General features: G+C 41.1%; 3 protein-coding genes across 5 annotated transcripts in view; 1 reads left to right on the top strand and 2 right to left on the bottom strand.

Moving 5' to 3' along the window:
* Positions 1-6,277: 6,277 nt before the first annotated feature.
* Positions 6,278-9,590, top strand: svbp (small vasohibin binding protein). The gene is made up of 3 exons (XM_054784029.1): positions 6,278-6,451; positions 6,648-6,786; positions 7,837-9,590. Exons 1-3 carry the CDS (start codon positions 6,339-6,341, stop codon positions 7,921-7,923), a joined length of 339 nt encoding a protein of 112 aa, XP_054640004.1. The 5' UTR covers positions 6,278-6,338; the 3' UTR covers positions 7,924-9,590.
* fbxo2 (F-box protein 2) lies at positions 7,057-14,986 on the bottom strand. The gene is made up of 6 exons (XM_054784028.1): positions 14,849-14,986; positions 13,585-13,648; positions 10,624-10,750; positions 9,977-10,069; positions 9,752-9,890; positions 7,057-9,670 (listed from the first exon to the last, which is right to left on the bottom strand). Exons 1-6 carry the CDS (start codon positions 14,969-14,971, stop codon positions 9,536-9,538), a joined length of 681 nt encoding a protein of 226 aa, XP_054640003.1. The 5' UTR covers positions 14,972-14,986; the 3' UTR covers positions 7,057-9,535.
* A 154-nt stretch (positions 14,987-15,140) lies between these two features.
* LOC129186120 (integrin alpha-5-like) overlaps positions 15,141-17,438 on the bottom strand; it is a 42,958-nt gene continuing 40,660 nt past the window's right edge. For all 3 annotated transcript variants that reach the window (XM_054784024.1, XM_054784026.1, XM_054784025.1), the window contains one exon: positions 15,141-16,810. In XM_054784024.1, coding sequence (XP_054639999.1) covers positions 16,727-16,810 — 84 coding nt within the window. In that variant the 3' untranslated portion in view covers positions 15,141-16,726. The remainder of the gene's footprint in view (positions 16,811-17,438) is intronic.

The following is a 17,438-nucleotide window of genomic DNA, read 5'->3' as shown; positions in this document are numbered from 1 at the left end:
TGTTCATGTCAGGTTTCGGTGTCCTGAGGTGTTCCCATCTCCAACATGTCCTGGGTCTTCCCCGGTCGGATGTGCCCTGAACACCTCCCCGGGGTTTCTCCGGGATCTCTAAGGGAGAGCCCAGCCACCCTATGGAGAAATCTCATTTCGGCCGCTTGTACCGTGATCTTGTCCTTTCGGTCACTACCCAAGCTCATACCCATAGGTGAGGTATCTTTGACATCAATTAGTAGTATTTAAAAAAACATCTGTGGTATATCTCCCATCACTTAAGCAGACGTGGGTCTGGCTTCTCATGGTTTCATGGTGAACTAGCAATAACTGGAGATATCGGGGCTTCATCAGATTGCAGCAAGTTGGTTGGGAGTGGTGCTTTGAGGCAGGTGCGCCCAGGAGAGGCTTGATGTGGTTTTTGGTCATGCAAATCCATCCGCTGTGGTTTGGCATGTGGCGACCAATGTTGGCCGTAAAGACCTCATCGGATACCACAGAATTATCACAATAAGGAGGAGATCATCTTGTCTGCTTTCCCAGTTGGTACACATTATCCCTTTGCTTCACTTTGCTTCGTCGTGAGCACCGTACTACTGTTTTGACCTCCGGCAAAATATGCTGAATAACGCCTGTGCTGCCAGCTCTGTCTGCCTCAGGTCTTACGCTGCCTACATGTGTCTGTGAATGTGTGCATGTGTCAGGTACTGAGAATACCTGTATTGTTTATCTGGTGCGTGGAGGGAAGCGAGCGGGGAAACTTAAGCCTAGCACCGCTGTGAGCTTGCTGCTTTCCACAGGCTGGCCCAGACAGAAAATTGGGGAGGGTAGGGGTCCAAATTGCACTCGCTGAGAGAAGAGAACGCTGCATTTGTGTCCCGCAGTGTGTGTTACGCCTGTGTACAGTAATGGGAGTGTGTGTTGTGCACACAGGTTTTCTCTGACTTGGCCCACTGTGGTCTTGAGCAGCCTCGCTGTGACAAGCTCTTTAAGGGTTATTATTGATTCTATCTAGACTAAACGGGTTTCAGTGTTCAGCGGAACATAAACACAAGAAACACTGGCTCTGTGTGTGTGCGTGTGTGTGTGTGTGTGTGCACGTCTGTAAGAGTTTTTCCTTCGAGGACAGAAGGATGGTGGAAGTTACATTCAATCCATTTGTATGCGCTATTATCTTGAATCCTATTTTGAACAACTCCCAATGCATCCTGCGTGTGTCACAGGCTGACTGAAGACGGGATGAAACCTTCAGAGCACCTCGCAAAAATATTATATCTTGTTTACTGGAGTTCTTTTTCACATTTTATTTTATTATTTATTTATTTTATTATCAAAACACAACACATTTTCTGGAAGTTAACATGTTTTTTTACAATCTTAAAAGAAAATATGTTGATTATGCATTGGCGACCCCTGCGTACAGATGCTGCCATGTGCTCCTCCGTAACTCGAACCCTGCTCGCTGATGTTTAGAGGCACCTTCAAAGTGGCACCTGATCAGTGCCAAAACAAAAAACTGTGCGCGCTTGTTTGCACATGTGTGCGGGTTCTCGTTGCTGGCCTGTTGAATGCCACTGTGCGGTGGCCAAAACAAATAAGCCTAATGAGAAGCAGCACTTGGGACCGAGAGTGAGAAAGTGAGAAAGAGAAATGGCGGCAAAACAGCCAAGCGAAACACACTGACCCCGCTGTTTGTCCCACGTGGGCTTAAAGGATCCACTGTTCTCCTTTGTCCAAGAACACGGCCATCACCTTCATCGGCCTGCACTCCTTCCTGTCCCGACTTTTACCCCTCTGTTCATTAGCCGGTCCAAGCGGTGGGTGAGGAATTGGACATGAGGTGGGTTTGTAACCGTGTGCGGGAAACAAAGTGCAAAATGAGAGCACATGACTGTGTCACAAGATCTGGCGACATTAAAACCTGACGAGATTTCTTGCGCTAATAAATAAATACATAAATTAATCACACGATAAATGAAAAGTAACTTGGTCATTTTGCCCGCCTCCATATATTGCCATGTCAATGTGTGTCTGTTTCCCTCGTCTCTCGCTTCCAAACAGGCAGTAAGAGGGTTCCCTCTGTGCAGTGGTTCGGCACCAAGATGCTTCATAGAACAACGGCAAACAGAGTAAGACCGCTTGTCGGTCATACACACTCTTTGCCTCTGTGGGGAGAGGCGGGGCCCCTAGCATACACACGTGACGTTGTGGAAATTAGGAGCTAAAAAGATGCTTGCAAAGCCAAACGCCACAGCCCTCATGTGGGAACATTAATGAGCAAGGTGAGCCCATGAACATGAACGAGCCAGTATGCGGAATTTATTCAAAAGTGGTATCCATCCATCCATCTATCCATCCATTTTCTATAACGCTTTTCCTCTTTAGGGTCGCGGGAGCATGCTGGAGCCTATCCCAGCTGACTTTGGGCGACAGGCGGGGTACGAGAGTGGTATATTAGTTGGATTTACATGATTTCTTATGGGAAAATTTGTTTCGGTTAACATCTGTTTCGGTTAGAGTCAGACCTTCTGGAGCAAATGAATGACGCTAACCAAGGTTCCACTGTATTACTTATTTTGTAGTGTGGAATGTTACAAAAGGCTTGATCATGTGATATTACAATAGTCAGCAACAAAAGACAAAAACTCACAAACTCAGCCTTGCAAATGTTTTGGACGCCGTTAAGGTGGACCGAGGTTTGTTTTGCAAGGATCCTCATGCTGTTTTTTGCGGTGCTGCTTCGGATGCGCGATGGGGTCGGTCTTGTTGAGCTCCCCCTGGTCTGTGCCACCGCACGGGGGACTCGTGCATGGTGGGATTTGCACACGGCTGCGATTAATTTTTTGGACTAAGAAGTGTTTCAAAACCATTTTTTTTCAACAAAAACTAATTATTCTCTTCCTTTTCTTTCTAAAATACAAAACTCCAAAGAAGTCATGCCTCACCGGCCACGAACCTCACTGCACATCAGTCAAGTTGATTGGATTTGAGTTGTATAAATGTTGTCATCATAAAACCAATCGGGATACACTCTGGATATGACAAAACGGCCTTTGTATCTTAACGAGCGTGACTAAGAGTTGTGCTGAATCATGGCCTTTCTAGACGCTGCAGATGGAGTGTGTGTGTCATTATGTGTATCTGCTTGGCACGTCATATCCTGCCCATCACTTGCTGTTTGGTTTGGATGCTACCAATCTCCTGGGGCTGAGGGGTGCTACTGTGTTTTTGCTTGGCCGTGTGCACGGATGTACAGAATCATGTTTATGCATGTGAGTGTGTCCAGTTATTTTAGGCACAGTCAACGTGGTCATTTATTTATAGTCCTGAAAGATGTAGCCCGTATAAATGTAAATGCCTACGGGGATTTGTACACACCGCACTTACGTATGAGTATGAATGCTGTGTGTGTGTGTGTGTGTGTGTGTGTGTGTCTTGGTAGCCTGGTAGCCTGGCGAGCAGGGTCAGAGATTGTGGTGTGGTTGTGTGTTCAAGGCTGAAAGAGCAGTCAGAGCTTCGCATCCCACGGCAGCAAGAGTTTAATTCGGAAAGATAAAGCTCCTAACACACACCGTGGCTCATCCACACGCACACCTTATCCCTCCCCTCGCTAGAATATCTCTGCCACTTTCCCACCATCATAACTCTCCCCCTGTGGGAGAGGTGAACCTTCAACTAACCAGTAAAACTGCAGACTGCCTTGACTGCAATCCATTGTGAATGTATGATATTATTCAAGTGGGTCATGCGTGGGCTAAATCGCCAAAAGCCAAAAATTGTTGCAGGCCATCCGATATGTTAGATTCATTCGAATGCAGAGGTGTCTAAACTGCTGCCTGGGGGCCATTTGCAGCCCGTGGCAGCAAGTCAAAGAGAAAGAAGTTGTAGTCTAATGAGAACAAGTCATTATTTTACGAGAATAATGTAATATTATGCAGAAAATGTCATTTTAAGAGCATAAATTTGAAATATTAAAGAAAAATTGATGTTTTTTTTAAGTCGTTGTATGTTGAAAAAAGTGGTCATTTTTGGAAATTAGGTTGCGGAAAAATTTACAACGTTATTAGAATAAAGTCAAAATATTATGGAAATAATGTAATAATCGCGAGAAGAAAATTTACAAGAAGGAAGTTGAAATAGCCGGGTGGGAAAAAACAACAGCACAAATGGAAAAAACTGCTGGAATTTTATGAGAATAAAGTCAAAGTATGAAGACAAAAAAGTTGTACTCGAACGTCAAAAAAGGCGTAATTTTACAAGAATAAACTCATAATATTATGAGGAAATGCTGTTTTATTAGCATAAAGTTGAAATATTAAAGAAAAAATGTGTTTTTTTAAAGTCATCATAATATGAAAAACAACAAACAAAATTGTAATTTTTGGAAAAGTAGGTTGCGGAAAAACTTACAAGAATAAAGTCTAAATATTGTGGGAATAAAGTCATAAATGCGAAAAGAAAATTTACAAGAAGAAAGTTGGAATAGCCCGGGTGGGAAACTACAGCACAATCGGAAAAAAACAGCCAGAATTTTAGGAGAACAAAATCAAAATATGAAGAGAAAAAAGTCATACTCGAACGACAAAAAAAGGCAAAGTTTTACAAGAATAAACTCATAATATTATGAGGAAATATAATGTCGTTTTAGTAGCATAAAGTTGAAATATTACCGAAAAAGACATCTTTTTAAGTCGTTATATTGTGAAAAACAAACAAAACAACAAACAAACCTGTAATTTTCATTAAATTAGGTTGCGGAAAAAGTTATAATGTTACGAGAATAAAGTCAAAATAATGGGGGTATAAAGCCATAATTGCGAGAAGAAAATTTAAGAAGAAGAAGAAAGTTTAAATAGTTGGGGGTGGGCCAACAGCACAAATGGAAAAACAGCTGAAATTTTTTTCGAGAATAAAGTCAAAATATTAACTAAAAAAATAATATTGTTTTACGAGCACAAAGTTGAAATTAAAGAAAAGGTTTTTTTCAAATAATATTATGAAAAACAAAATAAAAAAATTGTAATTTTGGGAATATTAGTTTGGAGAAACTTGATACTAATACAAAATTGATACTAAACATAGGGTTTTTCCACCTATAGCACAAAGCTGAGATGCATTTTTTTTTCTTGAAATGTATAAAACTAGCATCTAAGTGGCCCTTACATCCTTTCTTTTTTCACTATGTGGCCCTCGCTGGAAAACGTTTGGACACGGCTGACATAATGTTTGGATAAGCTTGATTAAGGCTTAATATAAAGTATTTGGACTCACAAACAGACAGAACTAGAGCGATAACTCCCAAAAGTGTGTTTTTGACGTACAGCACTGTTTAACCAGCAAGCAGTAACGTGTATGCGTGTGCGTGAACACTTGTAGGCCTGCCAGTTGTTGCCAATATTTGAACGTTTTGCTTTGCAGGATATTATTCCAAAACAGAGCACTGTTGTGCAGTCAGAGGATAAATCCAGGTAAACCATTGGTATGCTGCTCCATAAATCGTCCCGTGGTGCAACACAGCCAGAGGGCACACATGCACGTAAGTTTCAGTTGAAACGCAGAAAAAAACTTCAGGTAAGTGAGCTCTGGGAAGACAATCGCCTCATTTCAAGTGATTGTTTTAGTTGTACTTAAGTTTCATTTCTGAAATGTACCATCTTTTGTGCTCATCACTCGAGTGGCTTATGGGCAATTGCAAACATTGCACGTGTACTTGTGTGTGGGCACGCTTGTGTAGTCTGAATCTGAATCAAAGCTCAAATTTCACTGAAAATACTAATAGTAAAAAGTTTTTACTACTGTTTTACTGCTATTATCATGGCTTTTACTTAAAAAAAACACTGCCGTTTATCAAATTATGTCACAAAACTGAAATATGTGGGCTGTAATGTGAGGGTGACATCTTGTGGTCATAGCCCAGCATTTTTTCAAATAGGTAAGTCAACATGAAATTTGCTTGTATTAGCCAAAAAATAAAATATATCGTAATAATATTATTAACGTAGACTTTTGTAAAGCAATACTTGTTGATTTCCGTCGACTTATTGACTTTGAATGTGGTCAATCTGCGTCATACTTCCGTCACACAACTGCCATTAACGTTGGACCACTCTGGGAAATGACCCAGTAAATTCAATGCAATACTTCTACTTACTTGTTATACTGCGTTTTATTTTAATAATGTCAACACTGCGTATAAGAGTGGGGATGGGAAAGAATTGGAATCCGCGGAACTATTTTTCTCTCGGAACGTTTGTGGTGCTGACATTTGTCACTAGACGAACTTGTTTATTTGGAACACCCGAGTAGCAGCTGTTTTCATCCATCGCTAGCAGCTAGTTTCACACTTTATGCTCGCTTCAGCAACGATTCGTTCGTTTTATGTGCGATTGGCGGTGTTTAGTATAAATAAATATATACACAGGACGTGTTATACACTCTGCACACGTTCTCCTGCATTAAGGTAATCTTTTTTTTTTTTTTACAATTGAATGGTACTCGGCTAACATTCGTATTAGCTTTCTGGCCCACATAGTGAGTGATTATGCGAGTTACGTTTTGTGGGGCGTGTAAAGCGTTGATGTGTATAGTGGAATTATAGTAGAATTAGAACGGAATGATCCCGTTTAAGGTTTTTTTTCCCGTTGCTTATATGTTAGGCTGCTCGAGCAGAGGACAATCACAATGGAACCTGCCTGCCGTAAGGACAAGCCAAAGCTCAACTCTACCCCAACTAGAGGAGACAGATCGAAACAGAAATCTGCACAGCAGGAACTCAAACAGCGACAGAGAGCAGAGGTGACACAAATGGGTGTTTATGTATGCGTGTGTGTGTGTAATGTATCCACTCTTGATCCAAATTGTAAGAACACTTGGAAAAATTGCAAGAATTTACATTTTGTACTGTTGGATCTTGAGGAGGTTCTAAGTAGAGCTTCAAAATGCAAAAAGAAGACATGGGAGTGAGACAAAAATGAGTTAGCAATTTATTGCAACCAACCAACCATTAAAGTGAAATAGGCAAAAAAAACAACCTAAAATAGAAATAAAATTTTCAAAAAAGGACTCAGTAAGGATTAGCTGTGCCATTGTTGTTAATCAATGTGAAAATGGGTTTGGGCGTGCTTAATGCCAGTGTTTCCAGGAGGCCAGTGGGAATGTTGCTCCTGCTGCTGAAGATGACTTCACAGAGGGCATCCACTGTCTGGAACTGATGTCCATTTTTGTAAACTTCCCTTGCCATCCGTCACCAAATGTTTTCAATTGAATTTAGGTCAGGGGAACACCCAGGATGGGCCAAAAGAGTGAGCTTATGACCTACTGCGCTGTCTTGTTGAAAAAGCCAGTCATTACCACGCAGACAAGGGCCTACAGTCATGAGGGATGCCCCCTGCAACATCTCCACATAGCCAGCTGCCGTTTGACGCCCCTGCACAACCCGAAGCACCATTGTTCCACTGAAGGATCATGATGGCTGCCCCTCCATTGCGCCGTGTGGATAACATCTCAAGTGGGATCTCCTTGTCATGCCAGTATCGTTGGAAGCCATCAGGACTGTCAGGCTACATTTTTTGCGGCGCTTATTGGCTTCGGTCCGCCCAGGGCGTGAATACCTGACAAAAATGACATTTAATCCACATTTCGCCAAAATTTATTTATTTTTTTGCCTCACTCCCATTTCTTCTTTTTTCATTTTGAAGCTCCATTTAGAACCTACTGAAGATCCCACAGTGGCAAAATGTAAATTCTTGCAGTTTTTCAATTGGTCTTACAATTTTGATCAATAGTATACAGTATGTACACTGCATCTAGTTATAAAACGTTGAGTCTTCGCTTTCTCATGTACAGATATACGCTTTGAACAAGGTGATGACTGAGCTTGAGCAACAGCAGTTTGAGACCTTTTGTAAACAGATGCAGCCACAAGGAGAATGATTACGCTGCCAGCGCTGCCTTCACATTTCAGTTGGACCACCTCAGCCATACCTACTCTTTTTTTTTTCCTTTTCTGACCCTACACTCGGCCAGATCTCAAGATGACTGGTAATGGTCCAAAAGGCCTCGAAACTGGGACTGGTGGCACAAGACAGTTTCTCTCGATTGTTATTGAGAGCGTCTATTAAATGTATTTGTTAAAAAAAAACAATGGTTTACGTTTGGCCTCACACAGCTTTTGGTGGCATACAGTATATGTTCTTTTTGTGTGACTGAATTAGGATTTATGTCATGATTGGTAAGTGGCAATGCTGGCCAACATAAATACATGTAGCTTTAAATAAGACATGGAAACAGTGATTACTCAAAATGTGTATACAGTCGTCCCTTGTTCATCCCGGTTAATTGGTTCCAGACCCGGCCGCAATAAGTAGGATTCAATATTAATAAATGGAATATTTTCATAGCTAGAGCATCGAAAACCTGTTTATGACTTGCTAAATACGTGTTTTAACATTATTAGAGCCATGTAGACATGAAATAACACCCCAGTAGTCACTTTTACACACCTGTTATTTGTTTACATCACATTGCGCAGGCTGCAGGGACATAACAGACGGCCGCTAGCGAGCTAACTAGTTAGCCTTTCCAGTTTACTTTATTCTAAACTTAAAGCGTTTCAAACAGAGTGGGGAAGATGGACGAAGAAGCCAAAAACTTACCACATCCACACGGAATGAGAGGAGAAGTCAGCCGTGGCATGTCGGCCCGGCTCTGTTGGCTCATTTGCTAGTCTCCATGCAGTGTGACAAGTCACGTAATCTAACATCATTTCTCATAACGTTACTGATGCGTAGTGACCACAATACTACATATAATTTGTCTTTCAATATTTTTTGCCTAAGTCAACCATGAAACAGCAGTCATTTATTATTTTTGGAAGAACTGTGATATAGTGAGGGACGACTGCATACAATACAGTATAGATGGTGTATGGCAGCGGTTCTCAACTGGTTTGGCTGCACGCCCACCATCATCCCTCAACGACAAGCATCGACCCAAATTGCAGACATGTTTTCTACTCAAACGTCTCAAATCTCTGATATTGAAATAGGCTGTTGGCAAAGGTTACGTGGCTGCCCTGGCACGCACCTTATGGTGGTGTAGCAAGTGAATAGCACAGACAAGAACGTGAGGCGCATTCATGGACATCGGGTCATTACATTTTTTTGGTTTTGTTTTCTGGCGGCCCACTGAAAACGGGTCAAGCTACCAGTTGAGAATTGCTGGTGTCAGGCAAATCTATTCAGTGCTAATAATAAGCATGTACAACAGTTCATTTTGTATTCACGTTTTTAAATTGTTTTTTTATTGTTAAATAAACAGTTATAGCTATCAAAGTTACAATAAGCTATCCTGTTGTCTCTCATAGCTAAATGAGGTGATATTAGAAACATCCTCCAGTATGATGCTGCGTAGTTCTTAGCATAGTGTATTGAGAAAGGGGGAAAAAAATAACAGTACGTTTCCCTTGCAGGAGTAAGCTTGGTGCATAAGGCAAAAGTGGTCCTATTGAAACCATCATACCAATAGTGTTTTTCTCTCTTCTTGTCTAGACCTGAACAGTAATAGAACTCCCGGTCACCCTCACTCCAAACCACCCATCCCAGTAGTTTGTGTCTCTCCCTCCGTGTTCAAAGGAGATGAAGCGCAGACCAGGGCCGTACTCTGAAAATGTGTGCAAGACCTGGTTGAAACAGAAACAACCCACTTTGTCAGATGACAAGCAAGTTAAGCGGGGCGAGGGGCAGCTTCCTGTCTGTGTCACCTGTTTCCATGAACAGTCGTCACACTCTGGGTCCAGAGTAACGGGTTCAGGTTTGAACTCCTCTAAGACCTCATGGTTTTCATCAAGCAGACACACATTCATTTGATAGGTGCAGCCACAGTCTTGCCTCCCACAGTACCTACGAAACGTTAGTCACAAGACACTTAAGCCATGAAGGAGGTCACCTTTGGGGGGGGGGGGGGGGGGGGGGGGGGGGGGTCTCACCAGTCTTCCACCTCTACAACAGGTTGGGCATCCAGCTGTTCGCAAGTGAAACCTTCCTCTGCTAAGTCGATCACCTGTCTCTTCAGGCACAACCTAGGATGTAAAAGGTGGTGTACATTTTTTTCATGAAGTGGAATTGAAAAATTTCCCATATGAGAACAACAGTGGTGGGCGGTGCATAGCTGAGTAAAAACAAAATAATTCTGTTACAATAATAGGTGTTAAATTATTTATATTAATAGGCACAGGTGGACCTGGGCTGGTCACAATAAAAGGCCACTCAAATATGTGATGTTGGGTCAAACAGTACAAAAATTGTCTCCCAATTATCATGCTGCCCCGAACAAAATCCACCCTTTTGGAAATTGCATCAACACTTGTTAAATGTGACAGGACATTTTCTTTCCTTGCTCAAGGGCACCTCAACAGTACTCAGGAAGTAGAGCAGTGTCGCCCCAATAAGTAGTTCATCCATATTTAATTTCATTTGCAGCAGTTTTGGAACCCTAGAGAACTTTCTCAGGGAAGCTCAGCTGGGTGCCTGCCAGCAGGGTGTCAGTGTAACCTACTTGTGTGGGCCTGTAGGATTTATGTGTTTGTGTGTGTGTTTTGAATGCAGTTCCACTGTGGGCAGACTTTTCACTTACTCAAAGGAGGTTGCAAAGTATTTCATCACGGCCATATTGCTGAAGTCATGGCCACAGTCTCCCGGCATGTCCTCCACTTTCCACTGGCTTCCACCGTTCTCCGTCAGCTCCCAGAATTCCAGCTGCTCTATGACAGAGTTCATAATCACATTGACAAGATGCACAAGTTGGACCACATTGAATTTGTCTCAATTATAGTTAGTTATAATTAGCTATATTTCTACCTTTCACATTTTATTTATGCTTATTATTTATGTAACCGATTGTATTCTTAGGGTGCGTTATTTCAATAAGTTAAATTTTTTCAAGCATAATTAACACATATGCATCATGGCAAGCCACGCCCATTTGTTATGACGACAGACGGCGGCACAGTGTGGCTCCTCACAGAGTTTGCTGATCTTTTATAACTTTATTCTGACCTGAACACATCAGCAGCAGTGCAATTCCAACACAATATACATGTGTGTGTCTCCAATTCACAAACGCGTCTCTAATCCCTTCAGCCTCCGAGCAACACTTCCTCATTATCGCTAGACGCGAGATGCTTTCAGGGACACTCTTTACATCACAAGAACGTCTTTAGTATGCCAGTATATGTGGTCTAAATAAACAGAAAAACAATAAGTGGATATTCTTATCAGTGGCTTGGTAACTGTTAATGCGGAAGTACAATTTGCTGCATTTATGTACCGTATGCTCGGAAATTCCAGAAAATAAACCCAAAACATGTGAATTCAACTTCAGTTACGTGGTGTCTCTGAACGCACCTCCTCGTTGCTCATAACAGTTAAGGCGTGATTCATGCGTTCCGCTACTATTAGAGAAACTTGTGTTCTGGAAATAGATTTTCAGACGTGTGCTATCTTTTAGCTCGATTTACATTTTCAGTTCATTTGGAGGTGTTAATACTTACAAGTGTATATAACCCTGCCATATAGTGTATCTCTTTCAATAAAATACAGTAAAAATTGGCATATTTCAGATATAGTTGCAAATGGTATCATTATTAATTAATTTGAAAACTGTGATTAATCTGATTTAAAATTTTAAATCATTTGACCGTCCTAGTATTTTACTTAATTATAACATTTTTTAAAATTTTCATTTGATCACGGCACAAGCCAATAGAAAACATTTTAGTGTGGTTGTCATGTGACAGTCATGTGACTACGCCAGGCGTTCCCAAAATGACGGCGTGTCCGGTAAGCTAGCTCATTTCCAAAAGCTTATTTTTTGCCATTAAAGGTCAGTTTTAAACCTTTTAACAATTCCAATGCTTTAATAGGCCGTCGAATATTGCAATTCAACTGTTCAACTTACTATAGTTCTTGAATGAATGAATGAAAACAAGCTAATTTGTATAACGCTTTTGAAAGCCTGACATGACGTATTTTGTCACAATAGCAACAATGGTAATAAACCACTCAAGAGTTTTCACTTTTTAGTTTTACTGAATTAATTTATGGTCTTTCCTTCATTTCAAAGTACGTTAACTGCATTACGTGAACACAGAAAATGAGGCTTATGAGGTGTTTACATCGTATGTGTATGTCTCATAGCATTTTAACGTTCTTAGAGGCAATCATGTAGTGTTCTGGTGCACCACTAGATGGAGCCCACGTATCCCCAGTAGTAGAGTCCCTTCATATAGAGAGTTACGACAACTGAGATTACGCCGCCATGTTGGGGCCAATTCAAGCGCGCGGATTGCGTGCACAGTACGACAATGCATGTAAATTGCAATGTCTCTGCACAAAGGGACGCATGCAAAATGTCTTTTTTATAATTATTTATAGATCTATATTTTCCAATGTGTAATATGGTATAATTTGACTGACTTGACTGCATGCATGAAAACATTGTTGAATTGTTATGGACATCATGCATGAATGCTTTGCCAACTGCTTATTAAATCAGCAAATTCAGTCTACATTAAAAAAAATAGGAATTCTGTTGACTATGGAACAGTTGCATTAACTTCAACATTTGATTTCAACTGTAAATGGAATAAAAAGCAGAATTTCACGATACATTCAATGCCAACAGATTTCAAAATGAATGCAGTTTTCTAAATTTGCTTGAGATTATGGATTACTTTATTTGCAACCAGAGGTGATTTACACAAGGATCATTCTTAAGTCTAAGCATCATGACTGCCTTTTTTTCCTTTTTTCATAGTATATTTTATGTTTAGGCTACTTTCTTATATCAAAACAATTAACTGGAACACAGCATTTAGGTAAACACACTCTCTCCAAAACGTGCCAAGCTCATCAAGAGATGCCTTAAACTTAGTAACATCGCCCCAGGTGGCTCTGTCAAGTTTTTAAAACATTGTGACATTAAACATGTTAACATATACAGAGCCTACCTCGCACAGCTTTGAAGACGAGTTCGGCTTCCAGCCCAAATGGTTGATTTTATTTTCCCAAATTGTCCGTCTGTTGACATCTTAAGGGAATCTGTACAGCTTGAAACCCTTGTCATGTCTATTTGTGCATCCGGATGCACAACAACCCGGCATTTTTGGGGAATAAACAAGAATACGGCCAAGAATACTGTAAAAAAAAAAGGTGAACGCAAACGCGAATTTGGCCCCAAAATGGCTCCACCAGTCACGTGACCGTATTTTTTTCGACTGTCATGTCGCAACTCTCTATATGGAGGGACTCTACCCAGTAGTACTGGTAGCACAGTTTAAGCATCACGCTCTTGTACGCTATTCTAATCACTATAATGCGTTTAAAACATTGGATGTCACTTTATTTTTTCAAACTGTAAAAAAGAAACAATGAAAATACCATCTTTTAATTCAACGTCATCCAATCTTTGTGACTTTCTAGTGTCGATTCCAGCCCGAAGATGACCAAATAAAAATCCAGTTGAAACCAGCTAGTGTATACTGGTGTCAGTACAGGAGCTCATTCTTAAAATGTCATTGCCGTTTAAGAACCTTACCTTCACCACTGGGATTCTTCAGCAGATTTCTGGCCATGATGACAGGACACCAAGCAGACGATGTCTAAAGAGAAGCAAACTTAGAAGAAGACACTATGGATCTGCCAGGGCCTTATGATTTTGGCCCAGAATCGTGACATAAAAATAAAATACGAAATTTCGTGGAAACTGACGTAATGTGAATGAAATGCTGGCATTGTGAGGAGAACGAACATTCGTGTGGGGAAGTATTTAACCGGCGGACTGCTCAATCGGGGCGGAATCTCATCGCGAACTAAACATGTTGATGCGGCAGCCTGAAACACTGGCGAAAGTTGGCGAAGAAAACTTTGAAACTCCTCGCTTACAGAGCGTGAACGGGAGCCAGATGGCACACATTATTTCTAGTAAGCGCACAACAATAGTAATCAACTTGGGACAGCAATACACTGACAAAATTCACACCCTCACGAAGTAAGCACACTGTATAAAGGATATGTATTGAGGTGTACTGACGGAAGTGTTCCATTTGAGATACAGCCATAGTCCCAATGAGCACTTCAAAACATGTCCAGAGGAGAGCGCATTCTAAGGACAGCATTTCACAAATCATGATGACGTCAGCCCCCCGCTAATGCACATTGCTAAGGATGCAGACCCTGAATTATCGAAGAGCGACACTGGAGGAACCACCAATGTATGTATGCTAACATTTGCATGCTAACACGTAGCATGATAGTGCTAAGTGTTTACTGTATATATGTGTCTACCTATGAAAACAGCTAAAACTGCTAGTACGCTAATTTTAGTGTGCTAACAATGCACAAATGCAATGGAATTCAAGCAGTGATGAAAGCAGGAATGCCTGATCTGTTGACTCATGGCACAAAATCCCCCCTCATTACATGCTGAATAGGAAGCATCACAGAGGATCAGTCAGCAGAAAGCCACCTGGGATGGGTCATAGGAGCCAGTGTCATGTTTGCTTTCAATTTGATTGAATGTAACATACTTTGGGGGCGTACAATTATTATTGTACACCCCCAAAGTATGTTACATTATTCTGTAAGCACAGCATAGACAAGCCTGCTCTATATCAGCATTTCCTGTTGTACGTGTTAGTACAGTAAGATTTATGAAAACTGCATAGTCATTGAGTGTGAAGACTCCAAATACAGCTGAGTCATCCCCCTTCTATTCATAAGCTATACTATGCATGCATTTTAACATTATTCATTCATTAACTCAGCGATCTCTGTGAGAAACACACAGGACGGTTACTCACGGCTCCAAAGGGCACGTCGAGGTTCAGTCTATTTCTCTGGACACTTGAGCTCCTCTGCGGCGATGAGGCGTCCTTGTGCCAGTGGGGCTTTTTTGCAAGGGTGGGGAGGGTGCAAGCGTCCATTGGAACTCAGCAGAAACACGCATGCACCCACTCAGCAGAAATACCAACCAGGGAAAACACAACACAAATAACTGGCGTTCTGAATGCTGACATGATAACACACCAACTCAAATATTACAGTAGGATTTTTCTGCTTACCATCTGCTCATACAATACATCAGGCAAAATCGGGTGTACAAAATTAGGCTTTATTCTGGAGGACAACATATATACCATACATTACAATATACACAGTAAGTACCTCCCAATATGGGAGAGGAAGTGTTCAAGTTAAGCATCGCAGTTTGATCAGGATTGTCTTCCATGACAGTACAGTACACACAATCAACCATCAACACTGAGGCATAAGTGACAATAGGTGTGTCGTTCTTTGAAACATAGCATCAGTAACACCAAGAATGACCAAACTGTTCAGTTGCAAAGGGGGACAAATGTTTTGCGAGGGAAGGAATACCAAAGCATTAGGGGCCTTTTGTTGGTGTTTCCTGGACCGAAGCAAGCATTTAAAGGACCAGTGTGGATTGGGTAGGGAGAGAAGAAGAATGAGAAGAAGCTCTTTAGAGCTGTACAGTGACGACTCCTCTGGATTTGACACTTCAAAAGTCAATGGATGTGTATCATTAGAGCAAGCATTCATCCAATTCAATGGCATTTATTTTGGTATTTGATTCATCTTTTTTTGATTGAAAAATATGAACATCGTCTGGCTTTAAAATGTGAATGTTTTATTTTCTTTGTCAACCACTAAAGCAGACACTGTTTGTGTTTGGTTCGGATTGATTTGGCTGAACCGATTACTCAATTGATCGAAATAACGAGCTTCAGATTAATCAGTGAAGGAAATATTCGTTATTTGCAGCTCGAGTATCATGTAAATAAATGATGGAATTAATTGTTAGTTTTGATTGTTGTGAATATGTATGCCATTATGTCCCCATACAATTCAAGCATATTATAGCTCGGTAAAGTCACTCATACAATGGCTTGGAGGAGAATCGGAGCAGAGAGCTGGCCATTCAACTTGGCGGTCTTTCCACTGTTTTCGGGGATGCATCGCCCTCAATGTGTACTCACACAAACATCTTAGCTGCCCTAGCAAGCACCTTCAAAAAACACATGGAGCCATTAATTCATTTTTTTTAGTTATTGATCATTTTATCTTTCAGAAAACAGGGTGAGAGTGGTAACACCCTTGGAAACATGAATATTTTTTCATACCTGAGTTTCCATTTTTTGACGTGCTAACCACCAGGCCACCGTACAGCCCGTGAGCTATTTGAAAATCATTTATCATGAACCACTCGAGAAAAAGCAGCTTTCTAACATTATTGTTAAAAACAAATCCCAGTCCCCTGATTGGATGTTGGTGTTTCATCACTATGTTCCAAAAACGCCCAGCTGAAGCAAAGACATGCTCAAACTGATTAGTAAAGCAACACACTGGTGCTGAAAGTTGTCTAGATTTTCTCCTGTCTGATCCAAAGACCTCATTGTTCCCTCTTTGATCGACGACCTTGTTCTGATTCCAAATAAGCAAAAAGAACGTCTTCTGTGATACGTCCTCACCTGCATTCATTCCATCTTCTTCTTGGTGGCTGATATTTTAGTGCAGCACCAGATAATGTGTATTCCAGTGATACAACACCCCCGCATGTCCATCAGTAATTCCTGCCCCTCATTAGAAAGTCTCATTCATATTTTACGAATGCGATATCATTCCAATTTTCCAGCTGCTCCGGAGGCTCCACTTTGGATTTAGGCTTCTGAGGATGCCTGGGGTTTGAGTTGGGCCTTCTCCATGGCTGTACCATATGGATCTGACCTTTTGAAGAAGCCCATCTGGAAGATAATAGAGTAATGAAATGAGTGCTTCATCAATGTCATTAGTTATCAGGGAAAGTAGTTACAGTCGTCCCTCGCCATTTCGTGGTTCGAATTTCACTGCTTCACTCTATCATGGATTTTCAAAACTATATTGATAATTCATGCTGTTTCGTAGTTCAATGTGGGCTGTTATTAGTCAGTTTTATGCATTTTTGCCTAAATTAAGCATTTCCAAGCATTAAAATGGGTTACTGAATTAAAATTCATATATAAGGCATTCGGAAGACTCATTCAAAGACGCTGTGAATGATTTGTAGTATTCTACACTGGTCACTAGGTGTCAGTAATGTTATTGTAATGTTCGGTGAAACACACAAACGCCAGACTTGATCACCGGAACAACAGGCTTTTATTGCAGGCTTGGATTATCAAGAACAATAATCCCTAATCCATCAGTCCATCTATTTTCTATACCGTTTCTCCTCATTAGGGTGGCGGGGGCTTATCCTAGCTGACTTCGGGCGACAGGCGGGGTACACCCTGGACTGGTGGCCAGCCAATGGCAGGGCACATATAGACAAACAACCATTCACAATCACATTCATACCTATGGACAATTTAGAGTCACCAATGAAGCTAACAT

Source organism: Dunckerocampus dactyliophorus, chromosome 8 (genome assembly GCF_027744805.1).
Source record: "Dunckerocampus dactyliophorus isolate RoL2022-P2 chromosome 8, RoL_Ddac_1.1, whole genome shotgun sequence".
Lineage (NCBI taxonomy): Eukaryota > Metazoa > Chordata > Actinopteri > Syngnathiformes > Syngnathidae > Dunckerocampus > Dunckerocampus dactyliophorus.
The sequence above is the reverse complement of the archived record's forward strand: the minus strand, read 5'-3'. Positions and strand labels throughout refer to the sequence as shown.